At 40.1% G+C, this 15,541-nt stretch overlaps 1 protein-coding gene and 1 non-coding gene across 4 annotated transcripts; both read right to left on the reverse strand.

Annotated features, from left to right (window-relative positions):
• Positions 1 to 1,328: 1,328 nt before the first annotated feature.
• LOC121904139 (nucleolysin TIA-1-like) lies at positions 1,329 to 11,714 on the reverse strand. Of its 3 annotated transcripts, none has more exons than XM_042421692.1 (12): positions 11,458 to 11,714; positions 10,591 to 10,687; positions 10,215 to 10,313; positions 8,984 to 9,038; positions 8,578 to 8,665; positions 8,221 to 8,296; positions 7,936 to 8,044; positions 7,742 to 7,837; positions 6,825 to 6,909; positions 6,169 to 6,307; positions 4,317 to 4,465; positions 1,329 to 2,732 (listed from the first exon to the last, which is right to left on the reverse strand). In XM_042421692.1, exons 1-12 carry the CDS (start codon positions 11,484 to 11,486, stop codon positions 2,594 to 2,596), a joined length of 1,161 nt encoding a protein of 386 aa, XP_042277626.1. In that variant the 5' UTR covers positions 11,487 to 11,714; the 3' UTR covers positions 1,329 to 2,593. The 3 variants fall into 3 exon arrangements, with proteins under 3 accessions (XP_042277626.1, XP_042277625.1, XP_042277627.1); XM_042421691.1 differs by having other exon boundaries at positions 4,317 to 4,468; positions 11,458 to 11,713; XM_042421693.1 differs by lacking the exon at positions 11,458 to 11,714 and adding an exon at positions 10,868 to 10,971 and having other exon boundaries at positions 4,317 to 4,468.
• Positions 11,715 to 12,054: 340 nt separating this feature from the next.
• Positions 12,055 to 12,125, reverse strand: trnag-ccc. The gene has a single exon. It is a non-coding gene; the product is annotated as a tRNA-Gly (tRNA).
• Positions 12,126 to 15,541: the final 3,416 nt, after the last annotated feature.

Genomic DNA, 15,541 nt, shown 5'->3' on the forward strand with positions numbered 1-15,541 from the left:
GGCTGTGTAGGCCTGTCTCTTTATGTCAGTGGAAGCACTTACAAGTTCTAACATTCATTTTTTGTCACAACATACTGTCTTGAAGTTCCTCTTCATGCCATTTCTCACTTTCTCTTTTGTCAGTCATACTGTTCCTCTTTCCTCTGTTAAAGCTGGAGTAGGCAGTGTCCCCCGCCCCGCCTCTTCCATACACAACATAGCAGTGTCTACTACTGTGCACTCTCACTCACACACACACACAACTTCCTCTCAAGGCACAACAACCTTTAGTAAACAGGAAACGGTGAACAGGACCGCCTCTTACTTGTTTGAACTACTCACAGACTACTGTTTCAGTACATTGATATCTTCTGGCAGCTGAGTTCAGTGAGTCTTTTGCTCCAGTGTTGTTGATAAGATTATGTGCTGTTCAGATTCACCTGTAATACAGGCAATACTCCAATGATCATTTTCATTCTGCTTTCTGTTGATATTCCATGTTTTTTCTCTCCCCTTCTGAAATTCATGCAGTCCCGTCACTTCCCATTGGTCGGTATCCTGGTGCTCACTGGTCTCCAAACTTTGTGTCATGCACAGTAAGTGCTCGGACAGGGCGCATAGATGGACAGGTAGGTGGCTCCACCTGCCCGAATAAACTGATTGGACGGACTTATTACAGGCCTGCCCCAGCCAGAGATACCAAACTTTTTTTCTTTTTATTATCAGAGCATTTGATTTATTGTTTGCTGTCAGGATGTACAGAGAATTTCAACAAATGTAACAAAAAATGCTTCTAAATACATCACCTACCCTAGCTTTAATGTTCTGCCACCAAATGAAAACTTTCCACCTCAGTCTGATAATATCTTTGTGTCTTTAACATATACAAGATCTTCCAGCCAACAATAAATAGGAAGGACAATATCTACACAATATGGCCCAGCTATAGGCCATATGCTTGAGGCTTTTCTTCATAACAAATATGTCTGTGCAAGTAACACTAGTAGTGAAACAGTTAATCAGCATGTAAAACATCCACAGATTTCTACACTTTGTAAATTATCTCTAATGTTGAAGTGCACATTGACAGAGTAAGAAGGCTACTCGTAAGATGAAAGCCGGTCTTATAAAATAAAGCCGCTACAGCTTGAGTAACAGTGAACAGGTCAGGTGGCTTCAGAACTTGTACAACCACAATCAACTTTCGAGACGGCTGCACGTGATGTACTTACCCTACCGCTCTCAAAAGTAAAAAATAAGTCTTACAATAAAATGTAGTTTTTGAGTAAAAACTCCATCGAGGCTCTGCAGAATAACCCATCCATAATAAAAATGAAAACCAACACATATTGTGGTTTATGTGCATTAGCATTTTAATTGGACAAAGCAAGAAAACATTGATTACAGTAGCAGAGTCATCAGTTCTCAGGGCTAACACCTTTCTAAACAAAAGGGTCTGAAAATGTCTGTAGGCACTGCCTAATTAAAAAGAGTATCTTGTCAGCTAAAAGAAACCAGCTCTATAAGGCAACAGTTACATTGTAGGCCTCCCCATTTCTCTGGCAAAAAGAGCAAGTGTAAAGGTTGAATCCACTCAGATGTTTGATATAAAATACTGGCGTTTCAATAGATATTTAAAAAACATCAGAAGTGTCAAACATGTTCACCCTTTAACATTTGAAGTGTGTTAAATTTTAAGTATGCACTGCATGGCAATGCTGTCTTATCCCTGCATGGAAGAATCATGTGTGTTGCACTGTGCCAGTGTCACATTAAATAGTGCCACTCTGCTACGTACAATGTTGGAGTTAACTGTTGAGTTATCAAAACAAAAAAGAAAGCAAGCACCCACAGTTAACAGTAGCATTTTACTTACATCGTTTCAAATGAATGAATGGTTATTTACACGTGGCGAAAAGATTTGCAGGTTGTCCGAAAGATATGAAGGAGAAATGGAATGCCAAAAAAAAAAAAAAAAAAAAAAAAAAAAAAAGGAAACACTCTTGGTTGTCAAATTTGTCCCAGTACAAGAGAGGAAAAACTGTGCAATATTTATCTGCCCTTACAGAGAAACAGCAGTGGCAACAATCCCTGCAATTGATTTTAATCCAAGAGAGAATGAGAACAAATTAAACAGATTTCCATTCCTCAAATAATATCTAAGGTTCATAACTTAGCACGACTCAGACTTTAACAGTTTCTTTAAAAAAAATGACAAACCTCTCAGTGTCTTTCGGAGAGGAAAGATGTGAAAATGGAAGCAATTTGTAAAACCTGACAAAAAAAAAAATCCAAAAGTTTCTCCTTTACAGTTTTATACTCATTTACAGTTAACTTAAAAATGGTAAGAGCCCTGGTTCATGGCCAGTCTTGGCTACCACAAAGGGTGTAAATACCTGTGTGGGTCAAATCGCTCCTCCCTGGCTCCCGTTACCTCAACCCCCCCCAATGAAATCCCATTTACATCTCCTATAGACAACCTTCCCATTAGGTTCCACATCCCAGTAAAAGTCTTAGTCCTGCCACAAGTGGAGGCGGTGTTACACAGCCCCGCGGGGCACCTTACAGCCAATAAGAGGCTGATGGTTGACAAATCTCCCACCCTGCCCCCTTATCAGTGTGTGGGGTATCCTGCGGCTCCCATACCGGGCTGGTTGGCTAGCATACTCCCATTCAATCCCTGTGTAGGCTCCATAACCCCACCGTTACTGATGGCGCTCATGCCAGTCCACCCAGCACTGGCCGGTAAGTGACTGCAAAAAACAAGGTAAAGAGAGAGAGAGGGAGAGAGAGAGGGGGAGAGAGAGACAGACAGAGAGAGAGAGAGAGAGAGACAGAGAGAGAGGGAGAGGGAGAGAGAGACAGAAAGACAAAATGCCAGCAGGTTAGAAGAGACAAGGCGAAAGGGAGCCAAAGGGACGGTATATATTAGAGCTACTAGAATCTGGACAGGCTAGAATGAGAACAAGAAGGCAAGTTATCAGAAGTTGTGAGGGTAAGGCAGGCTGGGCAAAAATCAAGCTAGCAAAAAACAAGGGAAAAAAACAGAAAGTGGAGGGATCTCGGGAGGGGGCCAAAGGTAAGTGTAATTTGATTAAACATGGGTGGACAAGCAGACAAAGAGCATACAGGCTAAGCGCAGCAAGCTAAATATTCCTTTCTAACCCCACCCCCAACTGTAGCAAGCCTACAGAGATAAGCCGCACTGTAAAGAACAGAGTGGATTATCTTCACTTCTCTTCCAACATTTCTACATTTGGCCACAAAGTATAGCAAAGAAGTAACCTAATTCACATGATGTATGTTAAGGCCTTTATCATTCACGTAGTAAAAGAAAATTCTAAGTTCAGTGTGGAGATTGACAGCTTATACAGGTAAGTTTATCTTCAAATTTCAAGTCAAGAGAGGCCTGGCCTCTGTCTTAAGAATTGTGCATTTACTGTACATTTGACAATCAAACACACCATCACTGCTTTCAGTTACATCTACCTCACACCTTCAGCCTATTTATACAGCTGTTCACCAAGAATGTTAGACGGTCAACAACATATGGCCTTTCCTTTATTTTTCTTGGGTGCACAAAACGCCACTACACATAGGCTGTCTAAATAAAAACAAAATTGGATAACAACCTACAAATGATATTTAACATGTCCGACTGACATTCATATACAGATCAAATCTTCAGGTCCTTGTAAAAATAGATCATTGAAACCAAAATGAAAATAATGTAAAAAGCTATCACATGAATGTTGACATACAAAAACAACTTAAAGAACACAGTCCTTACACACAGTGGGACAAAAGGGAAATGCATTCTTCATCAACAAACTACCTCTGAGTGAGGACAGTGAGTGAGAAGCTGAGATCTGGGCTTTTAGACTTTATATGTAATAATTAATCTGCAAGTCCATTGAAATTCAAAAGTAAGCTTTTTGCTAGTTTAAGGCAGTTTTATAACAATTATTTTTGGAACGGCTGACAGTTTTGAACTATTATGAGCTAGAATTCATGTGACAAAAACAGATCAGAGATGCCATTTTGGAACAAAACCCTTCAATTATCAGAATGTGCTGTGCACACTGAAACATGATCAACAACAAAATTAAAGTTCAGATTGTTTGGTGTGTATGTGTGTGCTGTTTTTGCCCTCAATCTTCTCAAGATGAGCAAGGTGAGGGGAAAAAGGGAGGTGGTGGGGTTGGGGGGAGGGAGGTCATGGCTCCCTCCTGTGGCCAGAGCTGGCTCTTGCTGCCCCGGTCTTGATGGGGGACTCTGGTGGTGCTGGAGTAGGAGGAGGCGGTGAAGGGGAGCCCTGTGCACACCGTGCTACTTACTTGAAGCCCTGCTGGTTCCAGGCCTGGCCATAGACGCCGTAGGTGGGGACCTGCCACCCATTCGGGACATACTGGCCGATTTGAGGCCCGTTGCCGTACCACTGGCCCCACTGGCCATAGGGCTGGGCTGCAGGGAAGCCCATCTTGTTCTGCTGTAGGGCAACAAAGAATGGTTTAAGTATGGTTTCAGGCATCAGATCAACCCACCAAAAATACATTGCTCACTAAAGGTTTCACTAGTGTCTGATTTTAATCATCAACTAATACACTGGTATTAATATTTCAGACAGAACACTGTACAGAATATTATTTTTTCAGTACCATTCAGGGTCAATCATAACTTTACCAGGAAATTTCATGACTGTGTTTTCCTGCTGAGAAGTTGCACAACTTCTACATGAATAACTGACTGGACAAACATCAGCCCACCACGTGATGCGATGATGTGTTTTTAAAAAAACACCACTTCAGCCAGGACAAAAGTGTGTGTCATTGGGGGGAGCATAGCTATAAAACCACAATAGAAATAGAGAGAAGTTCTGAAGTTCTCTTAGAATTTCTGTTGGTTGACTGTTTTTGTCATAAGACACAGAGTAAAATAAAAAATGACATGGTCTTGTTTATTTATTAGAGATGCACCGATTGCAATTTTCTTGGCCAATTCCAATTTCTGTTTTGGTTTTTTTTAGTCTGACCTGCCAATTCCCATTTTCTTTCTTTGTAAGAACTATGATTGACAGCATAAACAAACATTGTTCATATAAAACATTTTCTAACTACATGATGAACTTCTAAGTTCATTAAAGTCAACTCAAAGTAAAATACTGATAAAATATTTGTCAGTGGTGCAGATAAACCCCGGTGGGTACTTTCCCACCCTGTTTTTCACCCATAATGTTCAGTAATTTCCTAAACATTATGTCTTTTTAGTGTAATCAAAAAGCACAAGCAAGCAAATATCAAATCTCATGTCACTTTAATAGTGTTTGTAGCACTCAACAGGTGTACAGTTTTTTCCTCTCGGTTCTACTTATTTGGTCATCATATCTAGATTAATATTTAATTAAATTAATTAAATAATTAAAAAATTGAATATTATTAGAAAAATTTCTACAGATTGAAACACACAGCAGGATTCATGTCAGTGTCAATTAAATAATTATGGGTCCTGAGCAGACCCAGGATGGTCCGGGTGTAGGCCATGTTCAGGCCGTCATCTGAGCTCTGCCTATTGGTGGTCCTGGTGACGGTGTGCGACATGTTGCCAGTAAATAAAATGGGTAAATTAATATTTAAACAAGTTAAAAACTACAGCAGACGTGCTATAAACGTTTCCAGTCGACGGCGAGTCTCTGCAGCAATTCATATCATTTAGTTTTAATGCGTGTGTGTGGCTGTAATGTTGGTCTGTGCCGCTGTGTGCATGACATGAACCATTGTGCAGCACATGTGTGAATTTGACCAGCAAAAAAAAAAAAAAAATCGGATATATGAGACTGATCGGGGCCAGTCACCCAACATGGCTGATCAGCTGAAAACTGGCTGTTTTCAATAGGTGGCCAATTGATCGGTGCATCTCTCTTATTTATAAATCAAAATTGTTGTGTTGCCTTGATTGCACTTCAGTGTTTGTATCACAATTCCAACCACTGCGCTGTCTCTATAACGATCCCATTACATACAAGTATTCTCTTCCTTATTGATGTCCCATTAAAATAAACTGAACCATTTCTTGGTTTGCGTTTTAAATCTACTAATGTTCAAGTTCTACAGACTGTAGTGTCAGATGTCATCTTATGTTTTCTTCAGTTTTATTTCTATATACAGCATTCACAGTACATGATTTCCTTACCTGGGGCATTGGCATCTGCTGCATTGGGTTCATCATGTCCGGGGTCTCTTTACCCCAGTAGCATTTGACTATGTGGCCCTCTAATGCGGTGCCATTCACCGACACAATGGCATGGGCTGCTGACTCATGGGAGTTAAACCTGGACAAAAACAGAGACAGTAAGGAAATGCTGAACCTCATTCCATGTATATTTACTCTGCAATGGTGACCTGACCACTGCTGGAGATGCGTTCTATTAAAAAACTGTGAGAAGAGGAAGAATGGTCTTTTGATGTGTTACTTGTTCACTGAAGAAACATAGAGATCAATTTAAGTTGATACTTTCATAGGATAGAGGAAACTTTGCATTAACCTTTAAGATTATTCCTGCCACAAGAATACAAAGGAGACCAAAATCTTGCATGTGAATATAATCCATGCTGCTCGTATCACTTAAAACATTTGTTATCAGTGGTTCTCAGTCCAGGTCCTCAGTGTCCAGAGTACTGTAGGTTTTCTCTCCTACCTTGCAGTGAACTACATTTCCCTGCACTCCAGGTGTCAGTCCTTGATTATATGGCTAAGTCACTGGCAACTACTCCAGCATACTTTGACCTTGCTTAAAAGAAAAAAAAAAAAAAGAATAAAAGGAACATAAATATGAAACTTCCATATACCTCACAAATGAATAGCCTTTGTCAGGGAAAACTCTGATTTCCATAATTTGTCCAAAAGGAGAGAAGGTCTGTCTCATCAGTTGCTCTGAAAATCAAACAGAAAGGGAACATCAGATATCATTTCTATGTGGGCTGATGTGTCATGAAAAAAAAAAAAAAACACTTGCTGCACGAGAGACATTACATACTAACATCCTCTGGTACGGCTCTCTGTCAGTCGTATGTTTAAACCACAGGGCCACATCTCTAAGCAGAATAAACTAAATTAACATTTTTAATGACTTATAGATAATGCAGGCGTTACTTGATCTTTCCTTTAGAAACAATAACCCCCCTGAAAAGACCCTAATCCCAAATGAATTAATTCTGCTACCAAGTATTGATATAGCCTCCATTCCATAGACCTTCATTGTCATCCACAAACTATTTAAAAAAATGCCAAGAGCCAAACTATTGCATTGGGAAACATATTCCTTCATGTGATGAATATGAATATGGAGTACCTCTGTGTCAAGGACATCACTGAACATGCTCTTCTGTTTTTACACTGCTTTGTTAGTTTGACAAGCTGAAAGTAATGAAATACATTGGTTGTGTTCATTTTAATGATGGTATATAAATTACCCAATCCAACAGTATGTGTTTTTAGTTGTTTTTGGACATCATTTGAGTTATGTGGCACAGAGGTTTAACCTACGTTGATACAAACAATACTTGTTGGTACAATCAATTCATTCTTGGTTTTGGCCTCTTTGAGGGAATTTATGATAAATATATAATAACGACAGATTTATCCTTGAAAGTCGTGCTCTTTGGCTTATTTGCCATTTTATTTATCATAAGTCTTTGAGCTGTTTGCTGAATGTACTTAGCACTACTAGTGTCAGCATCATTAATAATGCCCATGGTATTCTGACCTGTCAGTCCTGTGCTGACTCCACCACAGTACACGGTGCAGTTACTGGGGCTGGACTGACTCACTACTTCATCAAAGGATAGGTGCTTGGAGTTATCTGCCGGGAAAAAAAGACAGACACAATACTACTGTTAACACATGAATCCAACATCCTGTGGAAGCAAGCAAATAATGTGCTTATTTGTGATAACGCACTTTCATAGGTGGTCTTTGGGGCGGGGGGCTTTCTTGTGGCCCAATTAGTTCGGATCTGTCTGCCCCCTAACCACTGACCACCCATCTGCTGAATAGCGTTCTCTGCATCCTGCAAACAAGAGAGAATCTGGTTATTCCATTGAGCTGCAGTCTAACACTGTTTGAATCTTTTTTTTTCCAGGGTGCATGTTTAATGGAAATGAAAATCCCGCCATTAACATCAGTATTAATGTGATGTTGCACCAAGAACAATAATTTGGCAAGTCAGGTTTCTTGTCTACTTACCCATTTGTTGAAGAAAGACACAAAGCCATAGCCTTTAGATTTCCCTGTAGCCATATCTTTCACAACACGGGCATCTCTGTGGACAAACACCAATGGCATAACATCAGAAACAACATGAATGCATCACTTTAAGTTTCTCCATGAAATCTCTAATTGAAACCATAAATCCCATGTCCTGGAGCGATCCCTCTATGAATGTAACTTCCCAAGGTTTCTTCCATTGTTTTTTTTCTCAACAGGTTTTATCGGTATGACGCAGTACAGTGAATAATAATATTTCTCGTTACCACAGCCCAGCATCATTTTCTTCCATCTATCCTTGATTTAATCATGTTTGTCAATTAGCTTGATACTTACGATATCCTGCCAAATGGACCGAAGGCAGCTTTGACGTCTTCTGTAGTTATTTCTGGGCTGAGGTCTCCAACGAACACATGAAAGTGATCTGTTAAATAAAAATAAAAACAATTTAAAAACACATTTTAGACATGACATATGTTATAATACACACTACATTAAAAACTTTGATTTTTTCCAAGACTGTGAGTTTCTACTTGGATATGCAGATTTTTATCAGTTTGTTAATAGGGGAAGAACAAAAGGAGTGTCGACTTGGCAAAACCAGATTCCAGACATGCAATGTAAACAAACACCATGTTTTCCTGTAATGTGCAACGTTTCTGTACTAATAAATCAGATTTTTCCAGTGTAACAATGTGATACAGTATACAGTATATCCCCACTGAGAAACCCTTGTACTTACTACTTGTGTCTTTTTTTTGGCTGGTTGGCGTTGTGGCCCAGTTGACTTTGACTTCCTGCAGAGAGGGGCAGAGAAAGAACAGGCCAGGTGGGGTATGTTTACATCATTTACAATAAATCCTGGGACTAAAATCGTGTATGTTTTAAAGGCTGACTGAAAGGTACTGAAAAATGATCAAATCAACATTTAAGTAGACTTTAAATTTATTGTGCTATGGTGCCTTTTCCCTCACTTCTGTCCTGAGTTTGTCAATTAGCATAATATAAGCAAATATATCTTCTATTGAATTTAAAGATCTCAGTTACCTTACGATATTTTTACTTCTAGGTTCTAGGATATGCCTAAAATACATTCATCACCCTATGATCTGAAGATTATGTCTACAACAAATTGTTGTGGACAAGGGAATTACTTTGCAAAAACCAAAGAGAATACAGTAACCATGAAAGGGGCATGAATGAATCATTGCACGAGGAGGGTGCAATGTAAACTCTTCCAATAGTGTGTAGGCCAATAAAAACAAAGACATTTATTAGCGAATGTTCCAAAGATCCTGTCTGGTAGTTACCAACAACTCACACGTCACCTTAAACATGGTGGTTGTTGAGCGAAACACCACAGTCGTGGGCAGCTGTGTTTTTGTCTTAGCACTGAATCCAGACACTCAACTCATTATTACACCGTCCAGCACCACTTTAATATTCTTTTATAAGGCCCTGTGGTCTCTTAAATGTTGCAGATTAAGTTGTTAATGGTCTGCTCCACTGTTCTTGATAACCAGGCTTTATCAGCTCCTCTCAGACTTGTTGTTTTGCAACCTTTTCTTACATCTATCTTGAGGATTTTATTTACAGTAAAGCATTAGTCTGTTCAATGGACACCTGAATTATGTTCTTTTCATATACATCTTCTCAAAGCCCAAATCTCACATTGCTTAATACATTCAGGTCATTATCACAGCTTCCAATATTTCAAGATTAATATGTTTGGAAGGCAGCAATAGAATTGGTTTCAACAACAGAGCGATTACTTTTTGGTAGTAGTTGTGCTCAAGATATGGTTTGGACCCTGGTTACTTCAGCTGCCACTTGTTGGTTAGGATGCCCTATCTGATTACCAGAATGTGCATGTTAACAGTCCACTTTTTTTTCTTTTGGAAAGGCACACAACCTATATTCCCCACACCCGAAGCCCACCCATCCCCACTCACCCTGTAGATACGATAGCTTACCTTACCCATTATTTTCCTTCCATTCATAGCTGCCAATGAGGCAGCAGCATGCCTGTGGTCATAGAACTCCACAAAGCAGTACGGATCATTTCCAGCTGTCTGTCAATGGGAAAACAAGACTGACATTAAGTCTACAGCACAGATATCAATTTACTCACTGCAGATGACAAAAGCCACCTACAGTAGTTTAGGAGTGTTAGGCCTGACATAACAGACTGGGAGAGGAAAAGCAAAAACGTATATCTGTAGATTGAGACCATCAAACGGATAATAAGCTGCACCACAAACCGTCAAGCCACTGTTGACTGTTACTTCGTACAGTCAAAAGACTATATACCATGAGGTGGGGGGGGGGGGGGGGGGGGGTGATACTCACATCAACTATCATTTTACAGCTCTTGCAGGGTCCTATCTGTGTGAAGACCTGCAGAATGAGGGGTTCTGTAACATCCCTGGACAGATTCCCCACATACCTGCAGACAAGAAGAGAGATGGGGGGAATTGAGTCTTTGTCAAACAGGAAGTAGCATGCAAACAAAGGCTAGTTAACAGGGCTAGCTACAACCCACAACAACCCATTGTATTAAACACAAAAACAACACCATTAGTGGACTAAATACTAATGTGGATAATGTTCATTTCACACACGCAACTGGACTGGGGTCACCCCCTTCGTGGAGTAGTCCCGGGCCGTCTCTCTGAGCGTTGACGTGGCTTGTCTGCCAGCTAGCTAAAGATAACGCTAGCCGGTACAAACGGGCCTCATGCTAAGTGAGCTGGCTGCTGACGGTGCTTTATAAAATTACATCCCATCCGCGGTGCTATAATTAAGGACTGTTCAATGATATTAAAACACGATTGTTTTTCCGAGTATAGCTATCACCCCAGCGTAAATGTATGAGCATTTTAGAACAAGTGGCTGATTAGCATCGGAAGCTAACGAACGCTAGCATTAGCGAGCCATTCAGTTTCATTTTCAGACTAGTTACCGTCTATTTATACGGTTAAAACACACAACTTCACGTCCATATCAAAGCATGCTGTGTAGTTTTGCTGCATTTTGAAATGTCGCTAGTGTCGACATGAAAATATAATGTAGAATACAGTGGCCATGTGTGTCTATATTACAAGGTTTTATAGTTTTTTAACTGAAACAACAACGTGGAAACATTTCGGACGCGCTGCAGTTAGACGGAGCCCTTTCGCACTCCAGGACATACACGGGGACCCCGCTGCTACTCACAAGGTTCTGGGTTGATCGTCCTCCATCATCAAGGTTTTAGTGGTCGCGTCCTGAGAGGTCCTTAATTCAATGACATACAAATGGTTTGTGGCTGAGCTCGAACGACGGCGAACGTAAAGGTTATATCTACTATTACAGGATAAATCTGTGGCCGACTCTGCGCTCACACACACCGCAGACAGCCTCAGTCTGATGCAAACAATAGGAAGTTGAAGATGGCGGAGGAGCGGCGTCAGCAGCGTCAACCTGCGCGCTGAAATGAAGCCAAAAATCAAGCGCTCTTTCTCCCACTCACACAGAGATGTGCCTCCACATCTGTGTATGCATAATCTGAAAACACACCGACTCACTGGAAGCTTTGTATAATGGTGCAGAAAATTTCTCATTAACCTTATCGTGATTGTAGCTCAATCAGGCAACGTTAGAGGAAATAACAGCTGCACACATCTGGGAAGCGCAGCTAGAGATACTAGATTATATCACACAGCGCGGTTATTTAGAAATTCAGAGTGATTTGCTACAGTTTCCCCAACTATGAGATGCTACATTGTGACATTTTACTAGTTTTTCCTTAAATGTAACCGAGTAAAAAACACGTGCGCCGCCCGGGAATCGAACCCGGGTCGCAAGAATGGGAATCTTGCATGATACCACTACACCAGCGGCGCCCATTCTAAGGGAAGTGGGAAGATGGGTTATCAAGTTCCACCACATCCCGACAACACCGGGAATACGACAGTAGAAATAGCAAAACAAAGAGAAGAAAATAGAAAAGACAATATTTTGAATGCTGTGCACCAAAAGGTCACCGAGTCCATTTGGTGCACATGTTAAATACAGAGCAATAAATGATGATACTGTTATAAAGCTTGACAATTCGAGTTTCATCTGAATGTGTAACATATTTGTTTTTTTAATGCTTTGTTTATTAGGATTTTAATAAAATCTGATGCAAAAGTACAACAAGTTCAGGGTCACATTCTCTGTACAGAGACAGATATAATGGCAGAAAAAACACACACAAAACAGTAAAAAAAAAGATGACAATATACAATAAAGAATAAAAAAATAAATTATACCCCAAGAAAAGAAAAGTACAAAATCAAAATAAACAACAACAACAACAAAAGACAAGTAGGGTGAATTCAGCTATATTGGGACACTTGTAATTCTACTCAGTACTTAAATCCATCAATGTATCAATTCATCAATGTCATCAACCAATCATCAATTTCTTTTTTGAAACGGTGCATTCATCTAGTCTATTCATCAACCTGGCCATTAATTCATTTACATATTTTGAAACATATTCATATCTGTTCATCAACTCATTCATTTGTCAAAAATCATCAAAACATTACAAAACACACAACAGTGTATTCATCAATGTCATCAACATTTTGTTGACATGACATGTAAACTTTTTTTTGCAGTCCAATGGACGACATCCATGGAGAACATCCACTCCTCAGTAGTCAGGCTTGGAGAAAACAGAGACCTGTCAACGCAAGTTGGGTCCAGAGGGTAGATCCCACTGTCCCTAAACCCTGCCTGGGCTTCCCAAGCTGTTGCTGCACTTTTCCATGCTTTTGAAAACACTCTAAGAAACAAAGGCTTCTACAGCTTCTGCCCATCATTCACCCTGGTGAAGATACAGGCCTCCAGGTTCTGGTTGTACTTTAGACTCCTGAAAAAGGCCCTGTCTGCTGGCTGTAGAATGTGGGTGGGGTGTGCAGGAAAGCAAATTAAATGTGCATTATGGTTTCTCATTAGTTCCAAGGGTTCCAAATTAAACACATGGGGGCTGTGCCCATCCAGGAGAAGAACATGTGGGAAGGGGTCATATTTTATTTTAGTAGGAAACACATCTGCATTGATCCACCTGGTCTCCATTGCTTTGACCAGCATGTTGTCGGGAGCCCCATAGCACCACTCGTGAGTGGGCCGTATTCCCCCACCCTGTTGAGACCTGCAAGTAGGGTGGTGGTCTCTTCTGTCTCATTCGTGTTGACCTCAAAGCAGGAAGATCCCACTGGTGACACCACTCTCACACACACAAAATGATCCTGCAACCCTGTCTCGTCACAGTTCCACAAATGGCTCAGTACATCTTGGATGCCACGCTCAGAGATGATATCCTCATAGGACCTGAACCACTGCCCCATAACAGTTGGATTGAAGAAGCAGCCCAGGATGTGGAGAGGGCTTCTGGCTTCCTCATGTCGAGACTTGGGTGTCTCTGCATGAATCCCTGCTAGTCCCTTGCTCCCAGAGAAGCATTTCAGGCCATTGACTTTTGCTAATTGAAATGCTAGCTTCTGAACTTCCATCTTCCTCATCAGAAATCTTCACTTTGCTAGACTTGCAATGAACTCAGCCAGGTTGGCCTCATCCTGTGCTGAGATGATGGTCTTCCTTCCTGCCACATGTTTGTGTCCCTGTATGAGACTTTTCACTCATCTTTGGAGGGTGGACTTGGGAATACTCCATGACCTGGCCAGAAAATGTAGGGGTCTGCTACCTGCCTTCGCCATTTGTCTATATTCATCAATAGCTCCCTTCATTTTGTCCTCATTCCACTTGTTGTACCTCTTCTTCCCTACAATTTCTCCATGTTTTTACACTCCCCCTTGCACTCTCACCCTTGATCTGGCTGCCTGTTTCCTGGCTGCCGTTCTATTCTGCAATAGGCCTTAAATTCATCATGGATAGGGGTTAAACCATGGATTGAACAAAGTGATCAATAGTTCTGTAGGCTACACCTGCATCAGCAGGCACAAACATTGCTGCTTGATATGACTAAATTCCTTGTAATGCCACTACTTGCACACTAAACATATGAAACAACATTTGGATTAAACTTTTGTTCATATTCTTTACACCTTTATATTAAAATCAAGCTGAAACACATGTCATCTCTCATACCTCTTGTGTTTCGGGGTCAACTTGACTGGTCATGTGCTTCTACAGCAAGGTCTCAGCACCAATTGCTTTGACTTACACTTTTCAGGGCAGAAGTACAATGCTGTTTTCTTACAGTGTCCCAATTTACCTGTAGTTCCACTATACCTGAATTCACCCAAGGCGATATCATATGAGACGCGTGAAAATCAGGAGGAATGAAGTATGGTGGTTTTTAAATTGAGTGGGTAGGACTTTGAGACTATGGGACAGCGGGCAGTTGAATCTTCTTCTTTCTTCTTCTTTAATGTGATTCAGGAAGGGATTCTATGTTTTATAAAATGTCTTTAAAGAGCTTCTCAAGGAATACTTTATTTTATCTAATTTCAAAACATGAAACATTTGTATTTAAAATTACTGTTGCAGACAGAGAAAGAGGAATGGATTTGTGCCACTGTTGTATCTGATATTCTGTCATATTATCCTGCTTGTCATAGCCAGTTTATTTTTATTTTAATATATAATGATATATATATAATGAAAGTAAGATTTTTTGCAAATGCTTTTAGCAAATGTTGAAGGAGGTACTATATTGAGCTAAAGATAAGCTATATTGAACCAATTCAATTAAAAAGGGATTTTATTAGCATGGGAAACAGATGTTTACACTGCCAGAGCAAGTGTGAAATAAAAACAAGAAAAAATGTACATAAACGGAAGAACTGTGATTTTGCTGTTAGAAATTTATATATACAGATAAGTAAAGATAACTTAAATAGAAAAATACAGATACGCATAAGCGTGAACTATATAAACACTGCAACAATTTTTTATTTTTTATTTTTAATGGATGTATTTAAAGATATTTGGTCTGTATGTATGTACAGTAAGTACAGAGATCTATGTACAGAGATCAACACAGTGCAAATGGTCAGTGCAGGAATACACAGCTGATTGACAGTCTTCATGGTAGTTTTATTCCATTTGATGCCCTTTTCTGGTCACAACAGCTCACAAATCTTGCTTCTATTTGCACATTGCTGTATTTCGCCCACAGATATGGAAACTTTTTTTTTTTAGCTATGTTTTCAAAGTCTTTTTGGGTGGTTGTAATCTGTCTGTAGTTTATGTCTCTAATGTCTTGGTACAGTTGGCAGGCAGGTGGCTAAAAAGTGCAGTTGAG

This window comes from Thunnus maccoyii, chromosome 9 (assembly GCF_910596095.1).
Source record: "Thunnus maccoyii chromosome 9, fThuMac1.1, whole genome shotgun sequence".
Taxonomy (NCBI): Eukaryota; Metazoa; Chordata; class Actinopteri; order Scombriformes; family Scombridae; genus Thunnus; species Thunnus maccoyii.